The 23664-nt window shown below is 37.9% G+C and overlaps 1 protein-coding gene across 9 annotated transcripts in view; it reads left to right on the forward strand.

Annotated features, from left to right (window-relative positions):
- Positions 1–23664, forward strand: part of RASAL2 (RAS protein activator like 2) — a 340956-nt gene that overhangs the window by 151679 nt on the left and 165613 nt on the right. For all 9 annotated transcript variants that reach the window (XM_031037591.2, XM_031037592.2, XM_006742003.3 and 6 more), the window contains exon 2: positions 21017–21144. In XM_031037591.2, coding sequence (XP_030893451.2) covers positions 21017–21144 — 128 coding nt within the window. The remainder of the gene's footprint in view (positions 1–21016; positions 21145–23664) is intronic.

A 23664-nucleotide genomic window follows, 5' to 3' on the forward strand; every position in this document is an offset into this window, starting at 1 on the left:
CTTCAGTCCCATCTTCAGGCTCCACTTCCGAGTCTAGTTCTCTTGTTATTTCGATGACATCCACAGTTGCTTCCTCCTCTGAAGCCTTGAATCCCTGAGTCATCCATGAGAGTTCGAATCAGCTTTGTCCCCCAACTCCTGTTAATGTGGATATTTTGACCTGTTCCCATCCATGAATCACAGGCATTCTTAAAGGCATCTAGAACGGTGAATCCTTTCCAGAAGGTTTTCAATTTACTTTGCACAGATCCATCAGAGGAATGACTATCTGTGGCAGCTATGGCCTTATGAAATGTATTTCTTAAAGAATAAGACTTGAAGGTCAGAATTACTCTGTGATCCATGAGCTGCAGAATGGACGTTGTGTTAGCAGGCATGACAACAACATGAATCTTGTTATACATCCCCATCAGGGCTTTTGGGGGACCAGGTGCATTGTCAGTGAGCAGTCATACTTTGAAAGGAATCTTCTTTCCTGAGCAGGACATCTCAACAGTGGGATTAAAATATTCAGGAAACCATGTAGTAAACAGATGTGCTGTCATCTGGGCTTTGTTGTTTCATTTCTGGAGCACAGGCAGAGTAGAATTAGCATGATTCTTATGGGCCCTAGGGTTTTCGTAATGGGAAATGAGCACTGGCTACAACTTCAAGTCACCAGCTGCATGAGCCCCTGCAAGAGAGTCAGCCTGTCCTTGGAAACTTTGAAGCCAGGACTGACTTGTCCTCTCTAGCTATGAAAGTGCTAGGTGGCATCTTTGTCCAATAGGGAAGGAGTCAACGTGTCTAACCTCTAGAAGTAATATCCCACATTTCTTTGTGCCCTGTGCTTCAGGGGACATGGTTTCTTCCATTTGTCCTGTTATATCGGGCTGCAGGCCATTTTTTCCACTCTTCCTTCTCTCCCCTTGGGTATAATGGAAATATGGACTTGTAATAGTGATTGAATAGCTTCTTAGCTGCTCCAGACTTAATTTTTTTCCCATTTGCTCTTGCTCTATTTCCCTTTGCCCAAATTTCACAGTGTGAAAGCACTGTCATTTACAGTGAAACTGGTTAATTGATGAAATTTTGAAATTTTACAAAAAGATGAGATGCTTCCACTTAATTTTTCTTGGTGTTTTTTATTTTTAATTTATTTTATTTTTTAAAAGATTTTATTTATATTGAGAGAGAGCGAGCGAGCGCGCACGAGCACACGTGTGAGCACAAGTAGGGGAAGCGGCAGCCAGAGTGTTGATGCGGGGACTCGATCCCAGGACCCTGGGATCATGACCTGAGCTGAAGGCAGACGCTTAACTGACTGAGCCACCCAGGCGCCCCTGTTGTTGGTGTTTTTTAAAGTCTTCTATGACAATGAGGAAGGGTAGAGAAAAGTATATATTAAATTTAGTGAAGCACTAGTACAATTTTGAAGCAAAAGAAAATTTAAAATATAATTCTCAGTGGCAGTAATTAGAACACTGAAGCAGATCATGGCTGCTGTGCCTTCTAATTCACTAAGTTGAATTTTGCCAGGGCACTTGTCTTTACCAAGCTAACATTTATATGCGGGTATGTTTCTTTATCTAGTAGACCACGATCATAAGATATGATTGAACATACTTTGCTTATAAAAAAGTACACTTAATTTTGTTTCATATGGACACTCATGACAAGGTAATATTTGTTACTTTTGGAATCTCTTAGGAACTTATATAAAGCCCCCACACTGGCTTCTAAAGTAAACAAAAACAAAACAAAACAAAACAAAAAACCCTAACATTTATATCTCTCTCTATATTTGTAGTTGGCTCTTTACACACACTATTTAATTCTTCCCATTACTGTTTATTTAAAAAAATTTTGCACATTGTAAATCATTTTTATCTTCACTGAGATTCTGACTTTTGTAAGGGTTAGAACAATGAAATATATATTTTTCAAAAGTGTCAAGCAATTATAAGCTCCTTAAAATATAGTCACTACTTAGTAACTTGAAATAAAATAAGTAAGCATCTAATACAGCCTTCACTCAAAAGAGTTTGTAATAAAAGATGGTATTTTAAAAAAATACACAAAAATCTCTAAATAGAGATACTTTTTCTCTGCCCTGTAATCCTGGCATTGTAACAATCTGAATGTGAGGTAATACAAAGAGAGAAGCCACAAGGTGTGTCTTTCCATTCATTTAGCTCTTTGCTCCCTGCTGCCACCAGCATCATCAGACAGCTCTTGGGACTCTCTAATTGCAGTCTCTGTGAGTTCTTTCTGTTTTCCTTGTAAGTTTGCAGCTTGCATTTTGAGAAATAATAGCATAAAATATTTATCTACTCAATAGAAAAATAAGAACTCTGGAACTAAAATCTCAATGGCACGTGTAATTAATCCAAAACATTCCGCAAGTAAAGTTGATGTAAATATGATACAAATAGTTCTAACTCTGGATAGATAGATATTAGAGAAGAGCTTAGCCATAGGCCTTTTGTAACAACTTGGCCCTAAGTACCACCTTACTTTTATAAAGGATTATAAACTTGTTCATCTCTTAACAGTAATATAGTTAATCATAATACCTCACGCTTCGCCTGTGTTTCTGTGTTGTAGTAGTTACTCTAGCTAGAATAAGCAATTTTACATACTAAATTCATATGTTAGTTCAAAGTTAATAGGAAGTAAGGGAAACTAACTTTTCCAGGAATGGCACACAAGGAAAAAATTATTTTCTGTGTTACTGAAAGGGTACTCCATAACATAGAGGAACGTTACTGTAGGGCTTAATCAGAAGTGTTTATGTGCATTGCATTTTAAAAATCTCTAATACGAAGTTTCACTAAAGGACTCCAGCCTGGCCTTTTGAGAGTCTCGCCGTTAATAGGCCTATGTAAATTCTTAATCCTCTTTTTTGCTGTCATTATGTTGAGAATATAAAAATGAATAATTGAATGATTGAGGAACATTCCTGAGTATATTATTTGGAGGAATTATTGGGGCAAAATCAGTGTCCTTTCTCTGTTGGAAACAGTGACTAAAAAGAGAGAAAGTGGGCAGGCTCCTGGTATTGTTCGGAAGGTCATGCTCCTGGGCTTTGTACAACTGCAGGGTATTTAAAGTTCCTGGTATCCTTGGCAACACAAACTGTTTGTGATACCAATTGGTGCTTGTGTTTCAATGATGTCATACAATTTACAGATCCACACAATGGAGCTCTTGTTTGTGGACCTACAGAGGAGTTCTGACAATTTTGGGAAAGCACCTGAATACCCATAGGAATCGAGTCTTAATTGTGTGTGTGTGTGTGTGAGAGAGAGAGAGAGAGAGATTTCTCTCAGGTTTTAGTTTTAAGAAGCAGTGACAGCCTTTCTCTATTGCTTAATCTTTTGAATTTGGATTCAACTTTCTTTAAAAAAAAAAAAAGGCAAAATATATCACCCACCAAATTTCTCATTGTTTTGCATTCTTGTAATTGCATTTGAGAAGTACATACACCTTTTTGTAGAAAACAGATGAGGATTAATTGCTCTTCTCAAGTTTAGCCATCAACTGTGTGGTTGTAAGAGGCTTATAGAGCTGGGAGTATTTGAACTAATTGCTTAGATTAAAACAATGCCATTAAAAAGATTATTTTCTTATTTCTTCCTCTTCTCTTTCTCCCTCTCTCTCTTTTTTTTTTTTAAATATGCAAAGTACATCAGTAGACTGACCTAACTGATGTACATTAAGTTGCCAAACCAGTTTAAATAAAAGAATGTGTTTCTGCCCTTATATTCACTTCTTCTTATCTTGTTTCTGTGGTCAAAAGCCTATAAGTTTATCGGCTCTTCCCTTGTTTATGTCAAGAATGATGTGTGGATTCATGGCACAGAGGTGTACCAGACTCTTTCCAATGGAAGTTTCCTTTTATTAGAGCAAACCTGTGTAGTTGTTTTTTTTCCCTCAGAGTATTTCCAAGGAAGATTTATTTACGTACATCATACAATCCTGAAGATCATTCATAGTTTAAATCGGGATTTTTTCCCTCTGACATTTCATAACAATATTTTTAGCATCAGTAGTTTTGAATTGGAATAAGAAACTAACTCATTATTTCAAATGTGGCAGGTATGAAGAATAATAAGAGCTAACATTTATTGAAGGCTTAATATATGCCAGGCCCTGTTCTAAATGCTGGACATTTCTCATGTAATCCTTACACATCGCTGTGAGGTAGAGACCATAATGTTCCCATTTTAAAGATGAGGAAGCTGGGGCCCCAAGAGGTTAAGTATCTTGACTACAGGCTCATAGCTGGTAAGCAATAGAGCAGCCATTCCTTTTCAGGCAGTCTGACTCCAGATTTTGTGTTCTTAACATGATGCTTCTCAGTAGCAAGGATAATAATGAGAGCTGACATTTACTGAGCACTTCCCTGTGTGCCAGAAATCGAGAAACTGTTCGTATCTTTTTCTAGTGTGTTAACTCACTTAATCAAATAACCCAAGTTGGGACGTGGTCCTGCCGTGACTCTGAATCTTACTCTGCCAAATTCCTGTGCTTGGGTAGCCTCTAAGAGATCTTTGTAAACAGTTTGTACGTGCTTAAATCAGGATGGAGTTATGTTAAGCAGCTCTATATAAGAATCCTAGCAGAGGTCAGTATGTACCAGGGCCCTAAGTTAGTATCACCTTCCTGCATATTCAAGTACAGTATTACTTATCTTATGGGGGAAATTAAAACCTTAGAGAGTCATATGAGAAGTGTAAGTTTCAACCTGATGTTCCAAATGCTGCTTAGATATTAATAAAACAAACAAAAAGCCTTATAGCCAGCATTTCTTTTCTTATTCCTAGGATTTTTAAGTAGACTTGAACTAGTTAAAAATAGGTGGTTCCCTAGTAACAGGTGATTCTCTAATAATAGAGGAAGTTAAGCATCTGTGGACTCAAAGTTAGCATTTCTATGCTACCCACGCTATGTATCATGATAGAGAAGTTGAATTATGAATGTGTTGAAGTGCTTTAAACTTTGTTTTCTTCTTTGTCCATGAACTTGATATTGATCAACTTAGTTTGGAGCCTCCCTTGAACCATTTTCTCATTTGGTAGGACTTAGCTGTATATTTTTAAAATGAATAATGTCACTTTAAAATGTAATCTTAAGGGGCGCCTGGGTGGCTCAGATGGTTAAGTGTCTGCCTTCGGCTCAGGTCATGATCCCAGGGTCCTAGGATTGAGCCCCACATCGGGCTCCTCGCTCAGCGGGGAGCCTGCTTCTCCCTCTCCCTCTGCCTCTCCCCCTGCTCATGCTCTCTCTCTCTCTCTCTCTCTCAAATGAATAAATAAAATCTTAAAAAAAATGTAATCTTAAGTCATAGTAATAGATGCACATAATTACAAGTGTGTACTATAAGAATTGAAATGAAAAAGAACAGTTATATTCTCTACCCAATGCCTGAGCTGGTTTCTGTTCCATAGAGGCAAACACTTGTAACTCCTTTAGAGTTTTCCTCCACTACTTACCTTCATATTTTTAAATAACTAATGCATTCACACCTACACATATGCACACATGAAAATATAGATACACTTATATTTCAAACACTCTTTGTTTGGAACTTTCACTTTTAATTTAACTTTAAAATTTTTTCTACACACACACACACACACACACACACACACATATACACACAAGACCATGATCTTATTATTCCCTTTTATAATTGAGAAAGTGGAGTCTCAGGTTAAATCATTTGCCCCAAATCATGGAAATAGTAAGTGGCAGATTTGAATCTAGTCATCTGACTACACAGCTGAAGTTGTGTTTCATGTAAGTCAAATTCATTCAAAATGAGACTATATAATGATTTTCTCCCCCCTTTCAGTGCCCAGATGGTTAATCGTAATACCAAACTTGTGTGCTTAGTATATGTGCAGCACTTTGTTAAGTATTTGATGTGTATTATTTCATTTGAACTTCACAGAAATCCCTGAGGGTAGGTGTTTTGTTATCCAATTTTTAAAGATGAAGAAATTGAAGTTCACTTAGGTTGAGTAATTTATCCAAGGTCACACAACTATAAGTGGTAGAACTGGGTATAATTTTTATTGGGGCATCTGTCTGGCTCAATCATGTGACTCTTGATATTGGGGCTGTGAGGTCAAGCCCTACGTTGGGCGTAGAGCTTACTTTAAAAATAGAAAGGATGATTTTTATTGAAATATAATGTACACAGAGAAAAGTGCACAAATCCTGTAGATTCATGTACGGCTTGATGAATTTGCATAAAGGCAACATACTTGAGTAACTTGCACCCTGCTGAAGAAATGGGACATTGATAGCATCCCAGGAGTCCCTCTTACGCCCTTTCCCAGTCACTGCTCATCCAAAGAGTAACTATGTTGCTGACTTTAATATTGTAGGTGAGTTTTACCTGTTTTTGAACTTTATATAAGCAAAATCATACATCTTTTGTCTGACTTCCTTTGCTCAATATCATATTTGCGAGCTTCATACATGTTGTTCCATCTAGTTGTAGTGCTTTCACTCTCTTTGCAGTTCACTTACCCATTCTATTATTGGTGGACATTTCGGATCGTTTCTAGTTTTGGCTGTTATGAATAGTGTCACTGTGTGCAATCTTATAAATGTCCTTTGGTGAAAATGTGTCCTTATTTCTGTTGGGTATGTATATCTAGGAGTAGAATTGCTGGATATTTATATGTCTGGTTTTTGTAAATATTGTCGAATAGTTTTCCAAAGTGATTGTACCAATTCACACTCCCACCTGCAGTTGTTTCACATCCTCACCAACACTTAGTATCTTTTCATTTTAGCTATTCTGGTCGGTATGTAGTAGTAATCTCTCACTGTGGTTTTAATTTGCATTTCCCTGATGATTAATGAAGTTGAGTACCATTTTACATGTTAAATGGACATTTGGATAGTCTTTTTTTTTTTTTTAAGATTTTATTTATTTATTTATTTGAGAGAGAGAGAGAAAGAGAGTGCAAGAGTGAGAGAGCATGAGCAGGGGGCGGGGAGATGGAGAAGCAAGCTCCCTGCTGACATGGGGCTCAATCCCAGGGCCCTGAGATCATGACCTGAGCCAAAGGCAGACGCTTAACCAACTGAGCCACCCAGCCCTGGATATTTTTTTTTATGAAGTGACTGTTCAAGTCTTTTGCCCATTGTTTGATTGGATTGTCTGCCTTTTTCTTAACAGAATATATTGGTTTTCCTCACCCCATCCTCCTTTTTCTGAGGCAAGAATTTTGGTTCTTCTAATTTTTCATTCTGGCATTTACATACCTCCTTAATTCTAAATAACATGAATATACTGCTGCTTATTTAATTCATCAATTCTTGAGATTTTTATTGATTTTTTTGTTATGGTGCATGGTGAGTTGGCTTTCAAATAAAATCATCCCAACTGCCTTACCATAATTTATATATATATATAAATTCAGTATTCAGTATTTTACACTATTATGCCTAAACTGGGCATGATTGAATGTCATTCTTACATTTCCTTTCTTACCTTTTTTTTTTGCTTGCTTTTTTTCTGAGGTTAATAATTGCCTTGTTTTTTTCATTTGTGTAGGTTTCTTTGTACCTATTACTTATTCTTCCCATGCTTTCTTGTAGTTGTGCAGTACAGTCTTTACTCAAGGTCAGTAATATCAGGTAATTCATCAGATCCAGCTTTATTCTGTTTGATTTTCTTTTTTCTTGGTGACATCCCTCTTGGAATCCCCCTAGTCTTTTTATATTTAAGACTGTTCCCTGAATAGCTATTATCCTAGGTATTTGCTTTGCTATCATCCTTAGAATTCTCTTTGCCTTTTTCTTAGGGAGGAAGCTCTATTTCCTGGATCTTAAGGCTTTCTCTCTTTTTATTTACCTCCTCCTTTCATTCAAGCACATGCTCCAGTATTTTAAAAAATGGTAAAGTAGCAAAAAGCATGGTATGATGTCTTCAGCATGCCAGTCTCTTTATTCACACTGTTCCAGTCAGGATTGCTTATATTTGGTGCATAGTTATCAGCCTCCTATTTCTCTTCATCATCACTTTAATACTCTTCAATTCTCTTCCTGAGTTTAGAACACCTGTTGTAAAAATATGGTGTGCTGTTTTTTCGGTTTACTCCCTGTTATGGATTGAAAATTTGTGTCCCCTCCCCCCCCAATTATTTTATGTAACTATATCTTGGAGATAGGACTGTAAGGAGGTGATAAAGGTTAGATGGGGTCATTAGGGTGGTGCCCTAATCTGATAGAACTGGTGCCTTTATAAGAAGAGGAAGAGATACCTCTTTCTCTCCATCATGAGAGGACACAGCAAGAAAGCAGCCATCTGCAAGTCCAGAAGAGAGCTCTCACCAGGAACCAAATTAGCTTGCATCTTCCAGACCTATGGGAAAATAAATTTTTGTTGCTTAAGCCACCCAGTTTGTAGTATTTTGTTATGGAAGCCATGCAGACTAGGACACTCCCCAAAATTTGAGGCCTTGAATATCAAAAACATTTTTATTTTATTCACATGCTTGATTGTTTGGCTAAGTGAATAATTTAGGTTGGAAATAATTTTCTTTCGGAAGTTTAAAGACATTACTCCATTGTCTTCCAAATTCCTGGGTTGCATTTGAGAAGTCTGGATCCATTCTTGTTCCTGAGCTTTTTCATGTGAACTGTTTTTTATTAGCAATGTATTTTTTTTTTTAAGATTTTTATTTAGTTATTGAGAGAGATAGTGATAGAGCATGAGAATGGGGGAGAGTCAGAGGAAGAAGCAGACTCCCTGCTGAGCAGGGAGCCCAATGCGGGACTCGATCCCGGGACTCCAGGATCATGACCTGAGCCAAAGGCAGGCGCTTAAACAACTGAGCCACCCAGGCGCCCTATTAGCGATGTATTTTGGTGGATATCTTTTTTTCCTAATATTTTTATGTTGAATCTCCTGGATTAATTTCTCGAGTTTCTTTTCCTTTTTCTTTTCCATCTCTGTCTTTTTTTTTTTTTTTTCTGGGATATTTTCTGAACTTTATCTTCTAACTGTACTATTGAGTTTTGTTTTCATTTCTGCTATCATGTTTTTAATATACAAAAAGCTCTTTTTAGTTCTATAATTGTTGCTTTTTATAAAAAGCATCCTGTTTTTGTTTAATGGACATTATTTCTTCTCATACCTCTGAGGATAATGATGGTTGGTTGTATTTTTTCTTCTGGTATCATTTGTGTCTCCTTCAGATTGCCTTTTCCTGTTTGTTTTGATCTCTGTTTTCTCATGGTAGGGACTTTTCTTTGATCTCTGGTATCTTTACTCCAGATTAAGAATTGTAGGTGAGAAATTTGCCTAGAAGATATGAGTGTAGAGTTGGGGCTTGTCTACTGAAGGCTTTTGTGTGAGGTGATCTAGATGAGCTATTTGTTGGGAGAATTCCGTTTGGTTCTTTCCTCTTGAGCTGATGTGATACCCACAGAATGTTCTAATTGCCACAGGGCAATTTGTCTATCTGCCAGTTCTGTGAATCAGTTGGGGGGCGGGGAGTGGCTTTAAGAGAATTTTGTGGAAAGCACTTCTTAGCATTTATGCTCTTCTCAACTGTGACAGTCATCCTTTAGTTCACCCTTGATTTTACCCTTCCAAGAAAGCAAACCTTCATTCTTTCACCTGGGTAGTTGGGGAGTGACAGTTGCCTATAGAATTAATTGGAAAGAAGATCTTGGGACACTGATTCTTAAATTAACTTACCCAGGTCTTATTTTAGACCATCCCTCCTCCCCACTGAGAGATACCTAGTACTAGCCTATCCATAAACTTTTTGAAGATTCTCTGATGTAAATTGGGTTGTTTCTTAGCTTTCCTCACTCTTCGACTAGGATTCAGTTTTCTCAGGCCTGCTAAGTCAGTTAACACTTGAACATATTCTTCATAGCTTCTAAAATTTTATTTAATTTTTCCCCTATTTCTGTTTCTTTCCATCTATGTGGAGTTTTAGCTCTGTCTCTATCTATAAATATAAACTTATCTTTAGTTTTAGTGGAGTTTTGAGAAGAAATGAAATTATATATGTCCAGTCTTCCATTTTAACCTTAGTAGCTGCCATGTATTTCTTGAAATGAAATTTGAATAAGGCATTTGTGAACTCCCTGAAGCAATTCCAGGTTCGTTTGTAGGCCAGGATTAGAGGTCTTGGACCTGGATAGCAGATCTAGCTTTGACTTGATCTTTTTTTTTTTGCCCTAATTGGACCCAAACTAAATTCATCAGCTTACTCTTCAAACTTGGTTTTCTTCCAGAATTCCAAATCTCAGTAAATGGAAACCCCATTCACCTCTTGACAAAAATGTGCATCTGTAGTGTCACTCTTCTGTTTAAAATTCTTCAGGGGCTTCCTTTCCTTCCTAAGATCCAGACCAACAAACATCCTTAGTCTGGTTCCAAGATCTCTCTGCATGACCTTGGCCCAGACTATCTCACCAGCCTCCTAGCTCCTGCCCTTACCCTGTTGTTCCCTGTGCAGCAGCCAGAGAGGCCTCCTTTTTAGGTGTCTATGGAGCAGAACCACTTTCTTCCTCAAAGGCTTTTGGGCCTGTGATTTCATTCCCCTGAAATGCTAGTACTTACATTCCCCTCTCCCACTGACCATCTTCCCAGCTGCTCCATTGCCACAGACTTAAGTCCATTGCTCTTATTATATGCTCTCACAACACCCTCTATTGCTTCTTACAGTGTTTATCATAATTGTTTAAATTAACTGTATTCTAATTGTACAGTATTTTACCCCTCTACTAAATTAAAGCTCTATGAGTTCATTGAGTAGGTCTGTCCTTCTCACTCTTATTTTCCCAGGCTCAAGTACAGTACTGTATGCACAATAAATAAATACTCACTGAATTAAAAACAAAACAAAAAGCAAGAAGAAGCTTTACTGATATGTTAGAAAAAATTCTAGATTACATATCAAAGAACTAAATTACAAGATAACTTTGCTAAGTGCATCACTTTGAGCAAGTAATTTTCTCTCTCTGAGCCTCATTTTAATGATCTATGAACTGAAGGAGTGTGATTTACTAGCCTTTAACATCTCTTTCAACTCTAATTTGTTTCCCAAAGGACCTCCCTCTACCTGCATTTCTTTTTGTGTTGACCTTTGTTTTTATTTCTTCTACTTTACACTTATCATCAATTGCTTCCCTCTATCCATTCTTTTCTCTTTACTGTCTGTAATGTGAAAGTATCTTTTTTTTAAAAGATTTTATTTATTTATTTGAGAGAGAGAATGAGAGAGAGAGAGCATGAGAGGGGGGAGGGTCAGAGGGAGAAGCAGACTCCCTGCTAAGCAGGGAGCCGGATGCGGGACTCGATCCGGGTATTCCAGGATCATGACCTGAGCCGAAGGCAGTCACTTAACCAACTGAGCCACCCAGGCGCCCCGAAAGTATCTCTTGGTATGTGAACTCTCATCATCCAAATATTTGCTACAATGACTTGGAAATTTTTAACCTAAAATTGACCATCCAAATTGAAGTACCATTAAAAGAAATTCGCACGTGTATTCTGGCCAAAAACATTAAGTTGCACGTGAATCTGGATAAGAGAAAGTGGAGTAGACTGCCATCCCCTATATCAGTTGTTTTCCCAACAGGATAGTATTTCGTGATCGTGTTGTTTAAAGGTTTCATGCAGTCGAAATATCTTTTAAGATAATGGAAAAGCCTGTGAAAAGTAGGTGAGCCAAGGAGGATTAGTAAACCTCTTACAGTAGGAGAAATGATGGAGATGATAAAGGCTAATGAGAGGCAAAAGACGAAAGACATAAGCTTTGCTGTGCATATGTCCCCATGTACTGTGCACGTATGCATGTGGTTCTTACCTATTTGTGAGAAAAAATAAAATTATGGAAGTGGTGTTAGTTTTAGAAAGCCTTGTTAATTTTATTTTGTAGTGCTGTTTGCATTCACTATGCATCTTAACAGGTTATTGTTTACCTTACAGTATATGTCTGCAGTCTAAGAGGAAAATGTAATTTGTATCTGATACTGTATGTTGTGCATAAACATACCCACTAACAAGTTCATTAAATATTAATGATTTTGCTTGTTTATTTTTAATTTAGAAGTTTTTGGTGGATTGCATATAGGTATGTACAATTGTAATATTGTATATATGAAGTATTAAGAATACTTAATATTTGGGGAAATTAATTGGGAGTTTTAGATGAGCTTGAACTAAATTTCTTTTTTCACTTAAAATCAGAATATAGTCTCCTGTTACATGAAAATTTGCCATCCAACACATTTGCAGGCATGGATTAGATTTGGATAAGAGGGGTGTCAGTTCTATTTGTATTGGATGTATTGAAGAGAATATGCTAAATGCTTCCTTTTACTGCTTTATAGTCTCATATTTAGGTATTTGTTCCCTCCTCCTGATTTGAGGTCAGTGGTTTTTGATAAAAAGAAAGGTTTTTCACTCCTTATGTAAGTCAGCTAAGTTGCGTCAGGACTGAGCTGACTCAACTGGGTTGTCGACTTAGCAGTGAGTGACTGATAGGATTCTTTAGAGAAGCCTGTATTATCTCCTTGATAGTTTTCACTGTAGGCTCAGTGATTTGTGACTCAAACAGGTCATAGTTCAGAAGAGATGCATATTTAGCTCTGCAATTCTATTTCAGTTGACTCTGTGGAGAGAGGTAGGGCTATTAAAATTTTTTAATGCTGCCAAACTCTTGATAGGTTTTATTTTTAATGTAGTCTGCCTTCTTTGCTCCTTTAGATAGAGAGATACTCTTACAGTATTGGCTGTATAACCAATTGCTAAAACCTCAGAAACCGATCTCTCAATAGTGGTAAACTACTCTGTTTTTCCTTCTCCACTAAGAATCACATTCCTTTTAAAGCTCTGATTCTTTCCCCACAGCAGCTGCCCCTAAAGGAAAGTGAAGAGATTCAATTCAAAAGAGGCAAGCGTGGGGGGGTATATTAATATAGGAAGAGGTGCTAAATATAACAGAAGAAATGAGTATTACATGGTGTTTGAGATTGATTCTTAGTATAGTTCATTTTTCTACCAGTAGCAGCAATATGAGACATAAAAAGCATCTTGAGTTTTGATCATTTCTATAAGGCCATGGTTATGTTTTAAGGGACAGATTAGTATTTTCTTACACTTTTCTTAAATTTGCACAGTACTTGGCTATTTAAGAAAAACTTGCGTATAGACCTTTTTTTCCTTCTAAGGATTAGTATATAAGTGAATTGTTTTGAGTATTTTATATTTTTCTGTTTAGGTGAGAGTATGAACTGTAGATGTTAAGTGGTCCTATTGGGGTTGAAGTACAGGGTGTGATTGACTGCCGTCTGTCATCCAAACGTGGCCTCATCCACTACATTCCATTCAGTTACCCAAGCCATGGAGTTGCTTAAGCAGTACTTGGCTCTGTGTGGAAATTATGAGACTTATTCCTTCTAATGCATGTCCGAAAAGCAGCAGAAAACTGTATCATCTGTTCTGCCTGCTCTTGAACGGCACACATGATCAGGTGCAGTGCAAACTGTACTAGCGACATGGAAGGAGACGCAAGGTGGAACCATCGCGGTAATCGTTTCCCACCCCGGTCATCTTCTTTAAAATAGGTAGATAATAGCGTCCAATTAAAATTAGTTCTTCTAAAAAAAGAAGTGTTACCTTTATCAAACATCTGATTGTCTACTATAAAGGTCAGGCCTTCAAGGAACTTACTACGTTGTTATCAGGTAACTCTGGCCTGTGATGGAGCAGAGGTAGAAGCCCCGGGCGTAGGCCCTGGTGCTGCTGAGACTGAGAGGCAGGCAGCAAAGGGAGCCTTTGCAAATCTTAGTCTAAAGGAAATCACTCACCAGAAAGAAGTGTCCCTTGATGTCTCCTAACTGCCCTCCCTTTCTCTTAAAAAGGGTAATGGGCAGCATAGGGGATTTACTGACTAGCCACCAGTGATCAAGTAGCATGGCAATTAAGCCTCCAGAGTTGAGAAGGAAACATAAATGGCTAGCTAAGCATAAAAGACACAATATAAATTCATTTTAACAAATAGTTACGGTCTCATAGTGAATTTATGATAGACTAAAATGTATTTCCATAAAGGCAAACATTTCTGACCTAGCAATGATTTTATATCTTAAACATACTGAATCATTTATTACTTAGTATCCTTATTACTCACCAAGGTGAGTGTGACCATATTTAAATCTACTGGGGCCATCGATTTGTATGCACTGTAATTTGCCAGCCCAAGGGTTCATTGCATGTCAGGACAAAGCAGAGTTCATAACCAATAATTTTATGTTTGGGTAGTTATTATAAGAAGATTTTTGTTTGCTTATTCTGCAAATAGGTATTTTTCTGACATTTTGACAGAATATGGAGGGTGGAAATGTAAGGAGGGGAAAATAAAGAAAATTAAACTTTAATGTCCTGGTTGGTTTTGTCTTTCCTTTCAATACTATAAAAATGAAAGAGAGTGACTTAAAATATATTGATGCAGTAATTGATGGCAGCCACATTAAGTCTTGAGCAGACAGCATTAACACATTTATAAAATTATTTGGTCATATATCTAACGTCAGGGGGCTGCTGCTGAGCAGCATGTTACAGTTATGGACATTATGATTAAAAACTGTCTTCACGTGGCAACTCTAACATTTCTTCTGTTGCAACAGAAATTGCCTGTAGAAAATAACCAAGAATATACCACATTTTTAAAGCTGTATGGCAGGGCAAGGCTTTTATTCTTTTTAGAAAAATAAAGAACTATCTGTTGAAAATATAGCTTGTTAGTTGGCCTATGAATATAAATGATATTTAAACTTGAACTTCTGTTAAAACTGTTTTGAATATTTTGGTGAAGAGAAAAATAGCCCTTTGTGTAGTTCCGGAAATTGACACGTTCTTAGCTAGTTTGAATGGCATAGCTCTGTGGTAAAGTTATTTAGATGTATTTTTACTTCTGTAAGAAAAGTGGTCACTCCAGTTCCAAGACTTAATAAAGTAATGTTTATACTTTGACTTTGAATTCTAACCAAATTCAGAATGAAAATGAGTCTGATGATTGAATTTTGAATGTTGGGAAGAACTTGCCATTAATAAACCGGGTTGGCTCTGGCATGGAAATACACACACACACACACACATAAAAATATAGATCTTTCTAAGTAGTTCAGACCTCTGCGGTTTATAAAAACTACATGCTAGAAATGTGTTTCTTTTTTAATACATTAAAATCTCACCTGTAGAGATAGATTTCCCAAAACCGTGTTTTGTTTTTGCTTTTTTTAGGTTGGTACTAAGAATCAATGAAAGGCTATTGAGATTGAATGAAACCTTAGGGCCTGTGTTAGTTGGAAGAGTCTCTCTGTAGAATACTCTGTAAAGCTTGCTTTGGATAGCAGTAAATATGTTTCGGATTTTACCAATTGCATTTAACTTATAATGTTGGAATTTTAAAAGAACACGTGGCTAGTAAATGATGTGATACAAAAGCAACTCAGATGAACTTCTATGGAGCTGTATGATAAAATAATAAAATTTCTCACAGCTGTTTTTTCTTTGACATTCTCCATATTTGGTCATGGACTTGTTCTTTTCCACTCTCCTTACTCCTATTTCTGCTTTCAGTCAGATCCCTTTAATACTTTCCTACTGTAAGTCTTTTGAGATGCTTTCTAAGTCTGGAAGAGACAAGAAGATGCTTACCCTCTAAGAGAGAAGTTACAGCGAGACTAGTTACAGATTATACCTACTAGAATTTCCATTTTTATTCATCATCTTTGTCAAAGGGTGTGACAGGCCCTGATGCCGCCTTCTCTGGTTACAAGGAAGGGTTATGAGGAAGGGTTATACACAAGAAAATTGTTGTTGCTGTTGTTTCCTTACCAGGTAGTTACTAAATTTATATTAGTGCTTGAGGAGGCCCAGGGTTTGACTTTTAGATTGACAGGTAGACTAAGTAATCTGGCATTTTGAATGCTGTTTTGAAGTGATTTGGATATAATGGATTACAGTGACTCCTTCTAATTCATTTCAAATTCAAAAGCTTCCCTTTAGGTTTTCTTTATTCCTGTTTTGAAAAAATTGGTTGCGGACTTCCCTGCTAAATTCCTATTTCGAAATTAGGGTCACATGAACCCTTTCTTTCTATTTCACTGTCACCAGTCTCTGACCCTAATTATCCCATGCCAGGCCATTACATTAGTCTCTCATCCATTATATAAGACCTCTGGTTTTTTTCTGCTTACTTTATCTTAGCAAGCTGTTGCCAGATTTCCTTGGAATCCTCACTGGCTTCCTGTGTCTAAGTAGTGGTTTTTAAAGTATGGTCTGTGGAACCCTAGAACCCAAGGATCCCCCTGATCTGTTAGGTTAAAACTATTTTCACAATAAACTTGCCCTTTTTAAAAAAAAAACTGTATGGACTTTGGCACTGGTGATGGAAAAGCAATTATGAGTAGACCCACTGAGGCAGTAGTAGTAAGATCGAGGAGGTGGCTCCAAACTATCAATAGTCATTGCATTCTCCTCCGCCACACACAGGAGGGGCAAACAGTTTTCAGAAAATCCTGGAGAACTCAGTGAAAGTCCTTAATTTTATTGACTCTCAACCCTAGAGTTCACATCTTTTTAACATTCTGTCTGATGACATTGAGAAGCACCCATGAGCTGCATACTGAAGTATGACAGCTATCACAACAGAAAGCATTTTGTGCAAATGGCTGAACTTGCCTCTTGTTTTCATGGAACACCGCTTTTACTTTGAAACAACAACTGAAAGACTATAGTTCTTTGGTTTTGGCTATTTGGCAGACATTTTCTGGAAAAAGAAAGACATAAAGCTCTCATTTAAGGAGAAAAAGCCAACAGTATTTATTGCTAATGATAAAATTCAAGACAAAAAATGCTTGATAGCTTCCCAGTAAAGACTTCTGTGGTAAGGTCAAGACTTTTCTGAAGATTAATGAATACGATTTTTTGATATTACATAATGAAAAGTGCCATAATTTGGAAAATCTGCAAAACTAACCCAGTGTTTTGGAAATGATCAGTGTATGATGTTAAAAACTCATGCATATGGGTAAAAAAAATCCATTCAAAGATAAGGTACACCAATGATTTTTAATGTAACAGAATATGAAAAGTTCATTGCTGTGGTGTCAGATTCCACATTTTACTCACTTTTACGAAGTATCCTCTTGTCAGGCTTTGGTATAGTATTAAAAAAGATGATCCACAGTTATCTAAAAATGCTATTAAAATACCCTTCCCTTCCAACTGCATGTCTGTGTGAGCCCAGAGTTTCTCCATATACTTCAACCAAACAACATGAAGCAATAGATGCAATGCTGAAACAAATATAAGAACCCAGTCATCTTCTATTCAGCCAGACTTCAAAAAAGAGATTTCCAAAACTTAAAACAGCATCACTCCTCTCACTTATTTTTGTTTGTTTGTTTTGGATAATAGTTACATTTCATTAAAAATATGTTATGTGTATTAATATGCAGTAGGTTTCTTACCATTAAATAACTATTTTTAAAAAATTTCTCAGTTTTAATTTCTAATATGGTAAATATTGATAAATATGGCCCATACAAATAAAAAGTCTTTGAAGTTGTCAATAATTTTAAGAGTTTAAAGGGACCCTAAGATCAAAAGAAATTTGAGAATTACTAGTCCCCACATGATAATAGCCAGTCTTAGAGAAGTGCTTTCCAAAGGGATCCAGTGAGTAACTTCTGATGCTTTTTTTTTTTTTTTAAGATTTTATTTATTTATTTGAGAGAGAGCAGGAGAAAAAGCATGGGCAGGGGGGTGGGGTAGAGAGAGACGGAGGAGCAGGCTCCTCACTGAGCAGGGAGCTGTCGCAGGACTCAATCCCAGAACCCTGGAATCATGACCTGAGCTGAAGGCAGACGCTTAACCGACTGAGCCACCCAGGTGCCCACCTCTGATGCTTTTTAATGTTTCTAAAATTATTCAGTATTTGTAGTAAAGCCAGCATCCAATGCCCTTAGGAGCTTTATAGGACTGGGACAATGGAAAGCTAAATTTTTTTTTCCAGTTTTGCTATTAAGATTCTTATTTGTAATTCTGTTATCCTTTTCTTTAATAAATTTTAGACACTAAATGTAATTGGAAGTCAAAAGTTCGAAGTATGTTACTAGAGCTGAGAGGGAGAGAGAGAGAGAGATTGATATTGATTGATTGATTGATTGACTGATTGAGGGGTAGTATTGGTAAGATGAGCCTGTCCTGTGGTAATATAATATAATCTTAGTATATAGGCTTTACAAGTGTACTGTTAAATCTTGACGTAAACATGGAAACAAGGACATGATAGAATGAATGAGTCAAATCTATAGGTTATTTTAGAATCTTATTTTATCTTGTTATTTAAAATGCCTTTTAAACCTTAATCCACCAGAAGTGCTTAAAAGAACCCCCCAAAATCACTTATTCTAACTTCTCTCATGTTTTCTTCCTTGGTATACATTCATACAAAGTGATCAAAAAGTGGGTATTAGATAATAAATGTGAAACTGTAAAATTTATAACATGGCTAACCAATCTCATCTTTTAGACAGAATATTTTTTTATTTATTTTTTAAATACAGTGGTATTGCTCCCTACTTCATTCTACCTTTAGCACTGGGGAGGAATAGTTTGGGGTCCCAAAATGCTGTGTGAGACACTGTCTTGTTTCACAATACCACAAAGAAACCAACAACAAAGCCCAGGTTGAAGGAAGGGAGAACATGAGACAGTGAGACTTTAGGAGAATTACTTAGGATGACACAGGGAAGGGAATTTAGGCATTCTTAAATTCAGTGTTGATACAGATTTCTGTTTGGTCAGGAAACCCGAGTTATGCTATAAATATAGTATCCTGTGTTCTAATTTTATTGGACAGAGCCTATCAGTGTCTTCTTGCTTAGTATAGATCCTAAGATTACTGTTCAAATTAAATTACAGTGGGCAGCTTAGGTCACCCATGGCTAACTTACGTAAGCAGGTTAGTCATTTGAATGAAAACTTGTCTAGGCCACAAAACCACCACATTTCCACATAAAGTAGGTGCATCCCTCTCTGTTGAAGTGGAGTTGGTATTTGACTCTAAAAATAGGCCTGCATTGTGGTAAAAATCGAACCCATTTGTTTGTCCAAATCATGTGAAGAAAATCAGCTTTTAAGTACAGGCAAGAATCTTCTATATGTGTCAGAAAGGATTAAGAGTCACCTCGTTTCAAGCTTTTTGTGATAATTTCAGGACATTTTGAAGTCTAAAGAAAACTTTAATTTTAGGTGCTTTTTTTTTTTTTAAAGATTTTTTTTTTATTTATTTGACAGAGAGAGACACAGCGAGAGAGGGAACACAAGCAGCGGGAGGGGGAGAGGGAGAAGCAGGCTTCCCGCCGAGCAGGGAGCTCTATGCGGGACTCGATCCCAGGCCCCTGGGACCATGACCTGAGCTGAAGGCAGACGCTTAACGACTGAGCCACCCAGGCGCCCCTTTACGTGCTCTTTTAGAATACAAGGGGAGACTTGAGGGTAGGGAAGAGAGTTTGTGGACTGGAGAAGCTATAGATGTACTTCTGTGCACAGTGCAGAGGAGACAGACCCAGAACAATGAGGGGGGATAAAGGAAAGCAGTGAACTAAGAATTAGTAGCATGTCCAGCCAAGCCCCAGTAACATGGGTTCTGTGACTGAGTTATTTGTAGGGTAGTTGATAAGCTCCCCTAAATATGCAGAGCAACAAGTTTAGATAGATTTTTAGAGAGCAAAGGAAGTTAAGCCAGGAGGAGCAATGAAAATAACAAGGCGATGCAAAAGGAGAGACCTACACCTAAGTGCCCTAGTTACGGACTTGTTTGTTTCTGACAGAATTCCAGCTATCCCTTTGCTTGTTTGGGTGATTATCATATAAAATATCTAGGACATTATTTGTATTTCCTCAGAGCCAGTAGCAGCAATGCCTATCGTCCTGTGATAAAGAGTCTTGTAGAAAGTAATAGTAACGAAAACACTCATGTAATAGATAAAATGTGCTTATTTATGATTTACAACTCTCCTGCCCTCATCATAGGTGTTTGTTTTCTAATTTCTCCCGTTTGAGATGCTCCTCTAGCATAATAACTACATTGTAATAAATAATGTCTTTAAAATCATCCCTTCAGTATATTAGGAATGAGTCCTTCGTGGCTAAAGAACTTTTAATATTCAACTGTCATAAAAGCCTTCTTTAGCAGATCTAATGTGTAGTTTTGATTAAGATGTGTTGCAAGTTTTATAGCAGCCTAAATGAGTAAACAGTTCATATCAATAAAATTTAAAGTAACAAAGTAAGAGTAACCACTTGGTATTTAATAGGGAAATGAGACATTTGAGAAGAGTCAGACATTTAGTTCTGATGTGTACCTCCACCTCTAAGAGACCTGATGGTAATATATTTAGATCTTGCCTTGAGGAAGTTGCTTTCTGTGTTTTTAAGATCTTACTGGCCTCTAGTGGTAATATGATGCTATAGTTTAAATATTTTTAATTTTTGCGTGTGACTAGAAATAAAGCCATTTTGAAGACACTGGCTGATAATAGCTTCATTCTTTGTCTGGGGTCAGCAGTACTCTCAAAGTGTACGTACAACGTCGTCCTCCTGAAGACGAGAGGCTCTCTCTTTTGTTCTTGTCTCTGAGTCATCCCCACCTCTTTATTTTGAATGATGTTAGTTTAGCTGTGAAGCAACCTCCCATTGTTTTAGTACATGTACAGTGGTGATTACTGTGTCAGGTTTGTGCCAACAATTCTTTCTAGGGTTTCAGCCTTTTCTTCAGACTAAAGCACCAATTTTCCCCTCTGTTTATAATAGTTTATTTTCTTCAAAGGAGGTTAAGTTTTCAACTTAACATTTAGGTTCATGTTTAAAACTATTTAATTCAATTTTGAAGAATTTTACATTTGAAATACTAGTCTACTAAGTAAGCATGATACTGATTTCTCCCTTTTGTTTTTCATATTTGTCACTCAGATGTCAAGGGGCCACCTACCCATCGTCTGTCTTGTGGCCAGTCACCCTACACAGAGACCACAACATGGGAGCGGAAGTATTGCATCCTCACAGACAGCCAGTTGGTGTTGCTCAACAAGGAGAAGGAGGTGAGGTGGATATTTCTGAGGAAAGCTACTTCTCTTTCTTTTTTTTTCTTTCTTTCTTTCTTTTTTTTTTTTTTTAAGAGATTTTATTTATTTATTTGACAGAGAGAGAGAGACAGCGAGAGAGGGAACACAAGCAGGGGGAGTGGGAGAGGGAGAAGCAGGCTTCCCGTGGAGCAGGGAGCCCAATGTGGGGCTCAATCCCAGGACCCTGGGACCATGACCTGAGCCGAAGGCAGATGCTTAACGACTGAGCCACTCAAGCACCCCGCTACTTCTCTTTCTGACCAGATTCCTGAAAGCTAGTTTTTATTTGCATTTTGTTATGAGACATTTATAGAAATGGAGGCTGTATGAATGATAAATTATAAGTACAGGCATACCTCCTTCTATTGAACCTCACTTTATTGCACTTGGCAGATACCACATTTTAACAATTTGAGGGTTTGTGGCAAGCCTGTGCTGAACAAGTCTGTTGGCGCCATATCTCCAGTAGCATATGCTCATTTCGTCTCTGTGTCACATTTTGGTAATTATCACTTCAAGCTTTTCCATTATTATTGTATTTGTTATGGTGATCTATGATCAGTGATCTTTGATTGATGTTACTGTTGTAATCATTTTGAGGCACCATGAACCTTACCCATCTAAAACGGTGAACTTAATTGATAAATGTGTATGTTTTGACTGCTCCGCCGACGGCTGCCCCCATCTCTCTCCCTCTTCTCTAGCCTGTCTGAGATTCCCTGAGACACAACAATATCGAAATAGGCCAGTTAATAACCCTACAATGGCCTCTAAGTGTTCCAAGTGAAAGGAGGACTCTCACATCTCTCACTCTAAATCAAAAGCTAGAAATGAGTAAGCTTAGTGAGGGAGGCATGTTGAATGCCAAGTGAGGCTGAAAGCTAGGCCTCTTGCACCAAACCAGCTTATGAATGCAAAAGAAAAGTTCTTGAAGGAAATTAAAAGTGCTACTCCAGTGAACACAGGAGTGATAAGAAAGTGGAACAGCCTTATTGCTGAGACAGAGCAAGTTTCAGTGGTCTGGATAGAGGATCAAACCAGCCACAACATTTCCTTCAGCCAGAGCCTATTCCAGAGCAAGGCCCTAACTCTCTTCAATTCTGTGAAGGCTGAGAGAGGTGAGGAAGCTGCAGAAGAAAACTGGAGGCCAGCACAGGTTGGTTCATGAGGCTTAAGGAAGGAAAGAAGCCACCTCCAGTACATGAAAGCTCAAGGTGAAGCAGCAGGTGCTGATGCAGAAGCTGCAGCAAGTTCTCCAGCAGATCTAGCTAAGATCATTCCTGAAGGTGGCTACCCGACACAACAGATTTTCAGGGTAGACGAACAGCCTTCTGTTGGATGAAGATGCCACCTAGCACTTTCAGAGCTAGAAAGGACAAGTCAGTCCTGGCTTCAGAGTTTCCAAGGACAGGCTGACTCTCTTGCAGGGGCTCATGCAGCTGGTGACTTGAAGTTGTAGCCAGTGCTCATTTCCCATTACGAAAACCCTAGGGCCCATAAGAATCATGCTAATTCTACTCTGCCTGTGCTCTAGAAATGAAACAACAAAGCCCAGATGACAGCACATCTGTTTACTACACGGTTTCCTGAAATATTTTAATCCCACTTTTGAGATCTCCTGCTCAGGAAAGAAGATTCCTTTCAAAGTATGACTGCTCACTAACAATGCACCTGGTCCCCCAAGAATCCTAATGGGGATGTATATCAAGATTCATGTTGTTTTAATTAACGCAGTGTCCATTCTGCAGCTCATGGAAGACAGAGTAATTTTGACCTTCAAGTCTTATTCTTTAAGAAATACATTTCATGGGTGGCTCAGTCAGTTCAGCGACTGACTCTTGATATTGGCTCAGGTTATAGTCTTAGGGTCGTGAGATCCAGCCTCAATGCCTAGCACAGAGCCTGCTTAAGATTCTTTCTCCTTTGGGCGCCTGGGTGGCTCAGTTGGTTAAGCGACTGCCTTCGGCTCGGGTCATGATCCTGGAGTCCCAGGATCGAGTGCCGCATTGGGCTCCCTGCTCGGCAGGGAGTCTGCTTCTCCCTCTGACCCTCCCCCCTCTCATGCTCTCTCTATCCCATTCTCTCTCAAATAAATAAATAAAATCTTTAAAAAAAAAAGATTCTTTTTCCTTCTTCCTCTGCCCCTTCCCCCACCTGTGTGTGTGCTCGTGCTCTCTCTCTCTCTCAAAAAAAAAAAAAAAAAAACTCAAAAACTACATTTCATAAGGCTATAGCTGCCAAAGATGGATCTGTGCAAAGTAAATTGAAAACCTTCTGGAAAGGATTCACCGTTCTAAATGCCTTTAAGAATGCCTGTGATTCATGGATGGGAACAGGTCAAAATATCCACATTAACAGGAGTTGGGGGACAAAGCTGATTCGAACTCTCATGGATGACTCAGGGATTCAAGGCTTCAGAGGAGGAAGCAACTGTGGATGTCATCGAAATAACAAGAGAACTAGACTCGGAAGTGGAGCCTGAAGATGGGACTGAAG

Source organism: Leptonychotes weddellii, chromosome 6, assembly GCF_054177405.1.
Source record: "Leptonychotes weddellii isolate Sample4059 chromosome 6, ASM5417740v2, whole genome shotgun sequence".
Lineage (NCBI taxonomy): Eukaryota > Metazoa > Chordata > Mammalia > Carnivora > Phocidae > Leptonychotes > Leptonychotes weddellii.